The sequence below is a fragment of the Sinocyclocheilus rhinocerous genome, unplaced genomic scaffold (assembly GCF_001515625.1).
Source record: "Sinocyclocheilus rhinocerous isolate Xijiao unplaced genomic scaffold, SAMN03320098_v1.1 scaffold116, whole genome shotgun sequence".
NCBI lineage: Eukaryota > Metazoa > Chordata > Actinopteri > Cypriniformes > Cyprinidae > Sinocyclocheilus > Sinocyclocheilus rhinocerous.
In genome coordinates, this window is record NW_015649590.1 from 177,223 (window position 1) to 189,877 (window position 12,655).

General features: G+C 34.9%; 1 protein-coding gene across 1 annotated transcript in view; it reads right to left on the reverse strand.

Annotated features, from left to right (window-relative positions):
* Positions 1-12,655, reverse strand: part of nell2a (neural EGFL like 2a) — a 104,046-nt gene that overhangs the window by 47,632 nt on the left and 43,759 nt on the right. Inside the window, exons 12-14 of the mRNA XM_016515731.1 lie at positions 11,243-11,337; positions 9,876-9,981; positions 8,475-8,603 (exon numbers count right to left, since the gene is read on the reverse strand). Coding sequence (XP_016371217.1) covers positions 8,475-8,603; positions 9,876-9,981; positions 11,243-11,337 — 330 coding nt within the window. The remainder of the gene's footprint in view (positions 1-8,474; positions 8,604-9,875; positions 9,982-11,242; positions 11,338-12,655) is intronic.

Consider the following 12,655-nt stretch of genomic DNA (forward strand, 5'->3'; position numbering starts at 1 on the left):
GAGGACCTACAATAATGTACAGTATTTGAAAAATAATGTGTTTTTTGAACATTAAAGCATGTCAACATATTCTGTTACACCAAATACACAAAATAATGATCTTTAAAAAAGCATCATATGACCCCTTTAACGTTCAATAAACACCTCGAGCTTCATCTGAAAGACGTTTCTCCAGCACTTAACAACTAACCTGCCACTCTTCTGCTAATTAGCCAGTGTTTAACGTGAGCAGACGGGCTTCAGTCATTACCAGCAGATCCTTCTTGTCAGACAGAAGAAACCTTCAACGTGCCTTAAATAATGAATGAGTTTCGGTAAGATGACGACAAAACAGCAATAACCTGAAAAAGCTGCGCTGATGACTGGTCTTGTCTCATGAAGTCGCTCTCACAGCTGATGAATCTCCTCACTCTCTGAAGAGCGGCTTTAGTCAAAGCAATAAAGTTCAGAATGAAGCTCACTGATCCATTGATTTTACTCCAGATTCAGTCCGAGTGACTCCGTAAACAAAGACTTCAGTCAGAATACACTATCTATCTATCTATCTATCTATCTATCCCACCCATCCACCCACCCATGTTTGTTTGTTTGTTCACTTATTTATATTTATTTATTATTATTTTGTTTTTCTTCATTTTTCTATTTTTACTTCTGCTTTTTGTAACAGGGACATTATGAGTCCAGGGAGCCAAAAGTACTTCACTTTCTATCGGTGATGATTTCAATAAACCAAAACATTTAACATAATGTCATACATAATCACAGACTCTATGCAGTTCTGTTGTGACTTTCTATTCTTTCTAGACTCATTTCTGCTTACTTTCATAGTCTGGTTGGGTGTTGGAACAAGCAGCAGGTCTAAACTGGTTTTTGACTAGATAAAAACCCATCCAGCTAGCCTCTTAAAGGGGTCATATGATGCGATTTCAAGTTTTTCTTTCTCTTTGGAGTGTTACAAGCTGTTCGTGAATAGAGTCTAGATAGATAGATAGATAGACCCTAAAGTTGCAAAGACTAAAGTCTCAAACCCAAAGAGATATTCTTTGTAAAAGTTAAGACTTGTCCACGCCCTCCTAAAACGGCTGGTTCTAACACGCCCCCCACATGTCTACCTCACTATGTGGGAAGATTTGCATAACGCCGCCCAAATGTTCACGCAAAGAAAGAAGGCATAACTTTTATTCTCGCTGTAGTATTGTTGCTGCCATGTGTTCCTTTAAGCCTGTTTCTGAATGGGATGTAAATGACGATGGATTGTGGTCTGCTATTGGTGGATGACAAACGAGAGCCGCTGTCAGTCTGTTCTCCACGGGACGCTTTATGAATCACTGTGCTTCGTTTTCCGTTAAGAGAGCGCTTTATACAAGACAAAACAATTCATTAGGATTAATACGGCCTGCCAGAGTCCATTCGCTCTCGCTGCGTTGCCAGGAACTTTATTCACTTCTGCTTCTACCTGTGAATGCCAGAGTCATTTATCAGCTGTGAGAGCGACTTCATCAGACCACGCTTCCACACGACTAGTTCATCTTACCAAATCTCATTCACATTATTTAAGGTGCTTTTGAAGTTTCTTCTAAATAAAAATAAATAATAATAATAAATTACACACATATATATATATATATATTTATTTATTTATTCCATGGTCTGTCTGAATACTGGATTCTGATTGGCTGGCAGGTATGCAGTAAAACCGTTTAATGCACAGGTAGTTCCAAGTCAGTTTAATCACCGTTCTATATTAATTCATCACTACATTATATTCCCCAGCAAGGAGGTGATAAAATCGCTGTTTTTGAAGTAATTATTTGTAGAGAGAGACGCGCAGCGCAGCAAGCAGGTAACTGACACACAACTGTCATCTCTCTCTCTCTCTCTCTGTCTCTCTCTCTCTCTCTCTCTCTCTCTCTCTCGATCGATCGATAATTAATTGAAATAAATGCTATAATTCATTCAAATAAATGTGATCTTACTGCACTATTTCATCTCTGTGTCTGATATGAAGCGGGCAGAATGCTAGAGTATAACATGTCATTTTTACCCATTCTGTCAAATATTGCGCTGCAAAGAGCAATACACGTTTTAACTTGTCTATAACTTGGCAAATGACCATGGAATAAGCGGGATAATCAACGGCTAGCCGTGCATTAAAGGATTTTAATCCGCTTCGCGTCGGGTGGTTCTTTGCCTCCACGTCATGCATTTAAAATCCTTTAATGCACGGCTATCCATTGATTATCCCTTACACACACACATATATACAGTATATATATATATATATGTGTGTGTGTGTCTGTGTGTGTGTGTATAAAATGTATTATTAAATAAACAATTAAGTGAAGAAATAAAAATAAATGAATAAATAAATACTTTTCTTTTCATACTGTCCCTGTAAAAAACAGTAGTAAAAATGCAGTAATAAAAAAGAATGAATGATCAAACATCTTCATTTATTTATTTATTATTTATTTATTTATTTATTTATTTCATTTTATTCGAAGAAAATATTTTTTTTTATTTATTCATTGACTAATTCTTTTCTCATTTTTGCATTTTTACTTTTTTTTTTTTTTTTTAAGAAAAGGATGCCATTTATTTGTTTGTTTATGTGTTAATTGATTCCTCTCATTATTTAGTTAATCATTTAACCTTTTTTACATTTTTTTTCATTTTTACTTCTGTTATTTCTCACCAACAATATAGCCGTGGCAGCTGACATGGTGCAAATTATAAAATTATAAACAAACAAAATGTATTCATTCAATAATTAGTTTTTATTTTTGCATTTTTACTTCATTCTTCTGTTTTTCATTGACAAGGACGGTCTGAAAGGAAAAAAATATTAACATATTTAAAAATGATAAATAATGTTAAAATATATATTGAAATAATATAAGAGTCAGACGTTCGATGTGCCTCAATCATGACACACACGCCGAATGAGTTTCTGTGTTTTCAGTGTGAATTTGATTATTGAAATAGTTGTGAATTCATGTGTAAACCGTTCATAAAAGCACTCTAAACGTCACATTTCCACAGAAATGCATTCTGCTAGTGCTTCATCGTGCCACCTAATAAGAGTTCAGTCTGCTCTCTATTCTGACTGTTCACGCACATCTCTCTTCGTCCAATCTACAGTAATTTGAGATTCAACTGCACTTTTACAGTCGCTGCCAGTCACCTACAGGAACTGACATCGCTCGCCGGGTTCACACGCTGTCTCTGAGAGATCTCATTTAAATGGCTGGAATAACTGCAGATTAACAAGGTGAAGTCGAGTCAAGGACACGCAGCTATTCTGCAGGACTCAGACGCTTGAATGGATCGATCGTGTGAAAAACGCTGAAGAGCTGGGCGTCAAGAAGCACTTCTGCTCTCAATCACTGCCATTTGCTTTGAGAACATTCAACAAAGAAGCATCACATTTGCCAAAAGTGCCAGTAAAGACATTTATAACGTCACTAAAGATTTCCGTTTCATATAAATGCTGTTCTTTTGAACTTTTTATTCATCCAAAAATCCAGAAAAGTACGGTTTCCACAAAAATATTATGCAGCACAACTGTTTTCAACATTGATTCCCATAGAAAATGGTTATTTTAAATTATAATAATATTTCACTATTTTTACTGCTTTTTTTATTAAAAGAATGCAGCCTTGGTGAGCAGAAGAGACTTCTTTCAGGATAGTTAGATTTCAGGTAATTGGGAAAGTGGACACTTCAATTTGGCATATTTTAATATTTCAGGAAAAACATTATTTTCATCACTATTAAATTCTTCACCATCCTTATGTCTGATATATACACACACACACACACACACATTTTAATGAATATAAAATACCTTAATAAATACACATTATGAATTTATGGAAGTAAATGAATTAATACTAATTCACTAATTTTTATAATTAAACCTTTAATCACAATTCCTATCTCTACTAAACACATTATTGATTATTGGCTGCCAGTAAAAATACCATCAAAATTAAATTTTCTACAAAGACAAAATGTAATACTATTTTTGTTTTAAAGTGTTACAGTGTGAATTGTAATTAATTAAATAATTAAATGTGTGTGTGTGTGTGTGTCTGTATATATGAAATAGCTTTTGATAAATAGAAAACACTTTAATTAATACGTATAGTTTTAAACTGTTGTAATGTGTAATTTCAATAAATTTTACATTACATTTATTTGTAATGTCAATGCATTTTAAAGTGTTGAAATGTGAATTTAAATAAATATGGAAATAAATTTAAATAAATGTATTAAATATATATATATATATATAATATTTTAAACTATTCTAATCTGAATTTTTATTAATTAATTAATTCAATACATGTATGTAGTGCTTTTCTTGATACGCATACTCTTGAGCTATACTATTATTATTATTATTATTACAATAAATGAATTAATTACACATTTTCATAATTAAATGACATTAAATTCTTCGTAAAACAGGTTGATGTGTGACTGCCGAAAGCATGAGAGCACTCAAGTTGAATGTTGTACACACTTTAGTCCTGCTGGTCTCCACATGATGTCCGTGAAGTGTGTTTGAGATCAGATGGACTGTAACTCTGAGTGTGTAATAATCAGCACGCTCTCGCTCTTCTCCTTCTCAGTCCAGCAGTCTCTCCCGAAGCTTTATCATGCAGTAAAGCAGCGTGAAGCGGCACTGTTCCCTCGAGCTCACGCCCTACAACCTCCCGCATGAAATATTGAAACGGGCCCGATCTCACGCTATTTTTAACCCGACGCCAATGCTCATGACGCCTTTAAAGAGCCACGCACGCTTCTTGAGAGAGACCGGCGCTCCGCTGCCTGCATAATGAAGAACGCAGACGTGTTTCTGAAGCTCCGGATGCTGGAGAGCGTGAGACGACGGCGCTGGGAAAGTTTCGTCTCAGTCTCTGGGGTGTTTGATGAAATGGTGCATGCTCTGATTCACAACAGTAGCATGAGGTTCCTGACGGTTGTGGGACATTGTTTGGGTTATCCGGCTCAATCGTGTCAATATCAGGTGGAATGAGGCGATGTGATGATATATACGGCCTGATGCTTGATGGTGGAGATTTTGTTGTACGTTTACACGACAAAACACTGTTCTGTGAAGCAGACTTTACTGCAACAGCTTCAAATGCGTCTCATCTATCTCTCTCTATACACAATTATTTATTTAAATACAATTTTAAAATACATTTTGATGAATATAAAATACTTAAAATATAAAATATTTATATAAAAATATTTTAATAAATATATTTATGTTTAAAAATGATTTATATTTTATTTCTATCCTTTAATTAATATTTAATTTACTTTCATTCTAAAGAGTTTTAATGTGAATTTAAATAAATAACTTTGAATAAATATTTATTTAAATATATATATATATATTAGTGCTGTCAAACGATTAATCGCATCGAATATTTAATTAATACTTTATATATATATATATATATATATATATAATACTAATATTTAATTAATACTATATATATATAATATTTATGATTTATTTATTTGATAAGAATCACCTGATCTTTTGATTTGAGTCCATCAAACATTTTAAAAATCATTTTAAATTGGATTTCTAGCAGGAAAAAAATAGCTGGTAAAATTGATATATGATTGTGGTCGTCTCAGCCAGCTCTAACTATGAAATGTTGTCCAAAAAGAGGACGTTTATTGCATTAAAGAGCTAGAATTTGCAACGCTAAAAGCAGATATGGTCCTCCAGCGAATGATGGAAAGCTCAGCAGCAGGTGTTGCGTCCCAAGCAGCAAGGTTAAACAGAAAGAGGTGACAAATGAGTGTGGAAGTGGGACACTGCCGGCGAATCCGTTTCTGGGTTACACATGGCTTATATTCCATGTATTTATATATAATATTAATTATATAAATATAAATGTATGCATGTAAATATTTTCAAAATATATACTGTATGTGTGTGCATTTATATATGCATAATAAATATACATATTATAATTAGAATGTGATCAAACAGTTTAAAATAGATGGGCTAAGATATATAATAACTTTTATGACTGCAGAAATATGTTAATTCGTTAACACATTATCCCACCGGTCACAATTGTGACAGACCATAAAACAATTTTTCACACACTTTAAAAAAAAAAAATAATAATAATAATTATTGATTATTTCAAAGGGTTACTAATGACACATCATTTGGATATTTACATGTCTGGGAAAAATTTGGGAATAAACGGGTTAAAACATGATTTAATATAAGAATTGTTTTAAATAGAATTTCCTAATTTTTCCAAAGAATATTTAATTAATACTTTATATATATATATATATATATATATATAATACTAATATTTAATTAATACTATATATATATAATATTTATGATTTATTTATTTGATAAGAATCACCTGATCTTTTGATTTGAGTCCATCAAACATTTTAAAAATCATTTTAAATTGGATTTCTAGCAGGAAAAAAATAGCTGGTAAAATTGATATATGATTGTGGTCGTCTCGGACAGCTCTAACTATGAAATGTCGTCCAAAAAGAGGACGTTTATTGCATTAAAGAGCTAGAATTTGCAACGCTAAAAGCAGATATGGTCCTCCAGCGAATGATGGAAAGCTCAGCAGCAGGTGTTGCGTCCCAAGCAGCAAGGTTAAACAGAAAGAGGTGACAAATGAGTGTGGAAGTGGGACACTGCCGGCGAATCCGTTTCTGGGTTACACATGGCTTATATTCCTGCCGCTTTATTTCAAAACTCTTTGATTTCTTGCTCTCCCCTCCGCGGGGTCGTTTAGGACCGTCCAGCTCGCTGTGTCTGATAGCATCTTTAATTATTCAGATCGTCTCGGTCTTTGATAATTACCTGACCGGCCGCGCACGTGAGGTTATCTTTAGCCGGCGAGATGAACAGGTTTCATTAGAGATCCGTCTGATGCGCGGGAGGTGACGGGGGCGCCGTGTCCCCAGAAACACGGCCCGAGTCATTAGGCATTCACCGAAAGTAGGCCATCCGCAGCTCGGCTCGGCTTTGAGAGGGAAAACCAGGATGAGGAAGGTGGAGGGAGACACTGGTGACTTACTCACAGCCGTACGCAATAGCAGCCAATTAAGATGCTGAAGCAAGATGGATTCTAGTCGCGCATCAATAATGCCACTTGGTTAATTAGTCATGTGCATCAAAACCAACACAGATAACGGAGAATTCTTTATTTTTAGCGCCGTCAGTCAACTCGGAAATGTCACTGAATTAATGATAGAATAACAAGATGAGATGATTAATGAGTCAAACTAATCGCATAGCGATCTGACAGATGGAAAAAGCAACAGATAGATGTCAGTGTACTGTATTTCATATTCACGCAGCAGTTTTGTTCACGAATGCACATCAGACGTCATGAGCGCTGACTCTTTTTGTTGAATTTCTTATTGTTGAATTTTCATACTGTGTTATATATTTCATTATATTACTTATAATATTGTTTATTATATTTATAAAATATGAATTTATAATATTGTATTATATTTGTAATATACTTAATTGTACTAAACTGTTATATTGTATTATTATATTATATTTATTTATTTATAATAACAATATTACATGAATATTAATTTTACATTATTAATAATTAGCAATATTTATTATATTACATATTATATTTTTATGTGACGTATTGTACAAAATTTATTATATTATTATTGTGTTACATTTATAATATAACAATATAATTTCTTAATAATATTATATTTTATATTTTATATTTATTGCTATTAATTGTAAGACATTAATATTACTTTAATATTCATTTTATTTCATACCATTTATATCACATTACAATGAATTATTACAATGAATTGTACTAAATTAATTTATTATATTATGTTTGTGTAATAATAATAATAATTATTATTATATATGTTTATAATGTTATATTTATTTTTAAAAATTTAATAATTGGTCATATTTATTACATTACATATTTTTAATATAATGAATGATCAATTAATAGTATATTTATTAATATTAATTCTAAAACATTATCATATAACATTAATATTAATTTAACATTACTATAAATAATATTTAATGTATATCTTGTTTTTATGTAATACTAAATTGTGCTAAATCACTGTGTTAAATTGGTGAGCTTCAAACCCCAAAGCCGTACGTGTTATATCAGTATCTAAGTGCGAGCTATTTTATGTCAACACTCGATTCTGTGTCATTTTACCAGCAGAAAAATCCAATTATCACAAGAGGAGTCATTACACACATGTCCTGGAATAATAATGTATATCCTGGAATATTAAAATCAGCCGGCGGCTCTAATGCGGTTAAATTCCTGTTCCCAGCGCGCTGTAATTACGATGGGTTTCCCGCAGCGTCTGCGCATGCAAATGTCACACGTGTTCTGCAGTAAGGGATTCTCTGGCGGATCGTTTGATTGACGGCTCACCTTCGCAGTAGGCGCTGTCCTCGCGCAGCGGCCGGAAACCGTTCTTGCAGCTGCAGCTGGCGCCGGCGTCTAAGTTCACGCAGGCCGAGTTCTCAGCACAGATGTTCTCCTCGGCGCAGAAGTCGTGACCTTTGACCCCAGACAGAGGAGATTTGTGTTCATCGATTCATGCTTCTTGAAACACTGTCGCGCTAAAGGTCAAGCTACACACCGATTATTGTCTATGGACCCTTTTCTCAAGACTGTGACGATGCGCTTAACGGTCATCAGCATCGTAAGTCCTCGAAAGTTTTTTATATTTTGATTTTTTTTTTTAATGTATGTGCATTTATAACAGTGCTGTCAAGCGATTAATCGCGATTAACTGCGATTAATCACGTCCAAAATAAATATGTTTACATAATATGAGTGTGTACTGTGTATATTTATTATGCATATATAAATACACACAAATATGGTATATATTTAAAACATATTTACATGTATATATTTATATTCATATAATTTATATTATATAAAATAGATTTAATATATAACATATTTTTCTTAAATATATACATGCATGTGTGTGTATTTATATATACATAACAAATATACACAGTACACGCTCATATATTATGTAAACAAAACTTTTCTCAAGACTGTGACGATGCGCTTAACGGTCATCAGCATCGTAAGTCCTCGAAAGTTTTTTATATTTTGATTTTTTTTTTTAATGTATGTGCATTTATAACAGTGCTGTCAAGCGATTAATCGCGATTAACTGCGATTAATCACGTCCAAAATAAATATGTTTACATAATATGAGTGTGTACTGTGTATATTTATTATGCATATATAAATACACACAAATATGGTATATATTTAAAACATATTTACATGTATATATTTATATTCATATAATTTATATTATATAAAATAGATTTAATATAAATATGTTATGCGTGTGTGTATATACACACGTAAACAAAAACTTTTATTTTGGATGCGATTAATCGCAATTAATCGTTTGACAGCACTAAACACTATACTTTGTATTACATCACCTTTGCATCAAATTAAAAAAAAACTAGTTAACGCTAATGCGAGGGTGTTTCTAATGCAGCGTCTGTAGGAGGGACAGTAAATTTGACATCGTTCTCTCAAATTTTTTTCCCTTTTTTTGAAAGTTGTGAAAACACTATTGTGGAGTTTTTCTTCTGCTATTTGCGCAAATGGGAATCCAAAAAAATATATTTGTGGTACTCTCCCATTCACTGCTCTTCAAGTTAACCCAACTATGACGACTTCCGCTGCTGAGAAACCCAGAAATGTGAAAAAGGTCCATAGTACGTATTGTAACGATAAGTAACTTTTCTCAGAGGTTATTCGTTCAGAATAAAGGCAGATGCGCTTCTGTACCTCTGCAGACTCTGCAGCATCTGTCCGTCAGTGTGATCTGATCAGATTCTGCGCAGGTGAGCTGCGGACAGTCTTCAGAGCTCGGAACTCTGTGCATCGTACGATCCTGACAAAGAAAAAAAACGTCAAGGAAAGTGTTTATCATTCGCCCTAAAAAAATTTATTTAGATAGATAGTTCTGAATGGTTGCTAGGGAGTTGCTAGGGTACTCTGGGTGATTGCTAGATGGTTGCTAGGCTGTTTGACGTGGTTGCCAGGCAGTTGCTAGGGTACTCTGAGTGGTTCCTAGGTGGTTGTTAGGATGTTCTGGGTGGTTTCTAGGCCATTGCTAGGGTACTCTAGGTGATTGCTAGGGTGTTGCTAGGCGGTTGCTAGGCTGTTTTAGGTGGTTGCTAAGCATTTGCTAGGGTACTCTGCTAGGCAGTTGCTAGGGTACTCTGGGTGGTTCCTAGGTGGTTGTTAGGATGTTCTGGATGGTTTCTAGGCCATTGCTAGGGTACTCTAGGTGATTGCTAGGGTGTTGCTAGGCTGTTTTAGGTGGTTGCTAAGCATTTGCTAGGGTACTCTGCTAGGCAGTTGCTAGGGTACTCTGGGTGGTTTGCTAGGCTGTTGCTATGCAGTTGCTAGGGTGTTATGGGTGGTTGCTAGGGTATTCTAAGTGATTGCTAAGGTACACTGTGTGGTTGTTAGGCTGTTTTATGTGGTTGCTAAGCAGTTGCTAGGGTACTCTGGGTGGTTCCTAGGCAGTTGTTAGGCAGTTGCTAGGGTACACTGTGTGGTTGCTAGGGTGTTTCTAGGAGGTTTCTAATCAGTTTCTAGAGTGTTATGGGTGGTTGCTAGTGTATTCTGGGTGGTGTCTATAGTCTCTGGTTGATTGCTAGGGTACACTGTCTGGTTGCTAGGGTGTTTTAGGTGGTTGCTGTGCAGTTGATTGGGTGTTATAGGTGGTTGCTAAGGTGTTGCTAGGCGGTTGCTAGGGTGATTTAGGTGGTTGCTAGGCATTTGCTAGGGTACTCTGTGTAGTTCCTAGCCTGTTGTTAGGGTGTTCTGGGTGGTTGCTAGGGTACTCTAGGTGATTGCTAGGGTAATCTGTGTGGTTGCTAGAGTTTTCTGGGTAGATGTTAGGAAGTTGCAGATAGATACACAATTACTAAACATATACTACTTTTATATTTTTATACTACTTAATACTATATAAATACTTATATTCTTGTAACTGTAAATAAAATATAAATACAATGTTATTTATTTTGTAAAATGTTAGTACTTTTAAACACTTATGTTTAAATTCTGCTAAACAGTATGTAAATACTTCAAAACTGTTGTGTTGTGTGCAAATCTAGAGCAGTGTTTGGAGAGATCTGTACCCTGCATTCAAACAGCTGGCAGAGTCCTGCGGTGGGATGATGAACAGCACAGCGTTGTCCTTCCACCAGCGTCTGCTCCGAAAACAAGCACATCGCTGCCGAAAAACAAGAGCAAACACACACGTGTGAACTCCTGCACATGAACACACATCACACTCACAATGAAAGTTAACTGGCTTCCAAACAACACTGGACCCCACTGACTTTCATAGTAGTCATAGTTTTTTTTTGCATTCTATTTAGTTAGAAATAAGCATGACGTGACTCAGCAGAAACACAAGCAGCACAAATCAAACCTGCACTATTAATGTGAGAGAAAGAAATGCTACGGTATGGAAATTTGGAGCAAACAACCGACAATTACAAGACGTCTGAGGAGATAATTGTTCCCTAGACAGCAATTATTTCCTCCTCTGACTTCAAATACAACTCAACATACAGACCAAACCTCACCGAGTTATATAGTTTAAAATGAATCATTAGTGCTGCTTGCTACATCAGTCCTCAAATCATGCATTGTTGAGGAGAGTTTGCTGGTTTAAACGCACATTAAAAATATCTGCTAACATGACTTTTAACTCTTTATTTCATTAATATCACCATTAGGCATTGAATAACACTCCTTGAACAGTAATTATAGTAAGTGAATTTGATCATTAAAGCTCTAGCAGATCATAAATGTCTTATTATTTAATTGCAGGTTTGTGTTTTTGTTCCAGGATGAAGTTTGCTGGAGTGAACGAATGTAAGCGCTTTCCCGGCGCAGTAGGAGAGCAATGCGAGCCGTAAATAGCAGCCGAAACGTTCTGGAGAGACAGAAGACTGTGAGACGCTTTGAAGCAAAGCCTTTGCCGAATGACCACAAACACCATCAGAACAGAGGCAAAAGCTTTATAGATTTCTGATGAAAACAATCTGTCAGCGCATGTCAGCTAAATTAGCACAAATGAACAATTATATTCAGGAATGAATCTTTAATGTTTGTTTTAAAATAGAGGTGTTATAGGACCAAAAACCTCCGCATGTAATAACCTAGAACACTGTCTAACACTTGATGGCTGCTCTGTCAATTCTTCGTCATCAGTTAGGAACCTAGGTGTGCTATTTGATAGCAATCTTTCCTTTGAAAGCCATGTTTCTAGCGTATGTAAAACTGCATTTTTCCATCTCAAAAATATATCTAAATTACGACCTATGCTCTCAATGTCAAATGCAGAAAAGTTAATTCATGCGTTCATGACCTCAAGGCTAGATTATTGTAATGCTTTATTGGGTGGTTGTTCTGCACTCTTAATAAACAAACTCCAGCTGGTCCAAAATGCAGCAGCTAGAGTTCTTACTAGAACCAGGAAGTACGACAATATTAGCCCGGTTCTGTCAACACTGCACTGGCTACCTATTAAACATCGTATA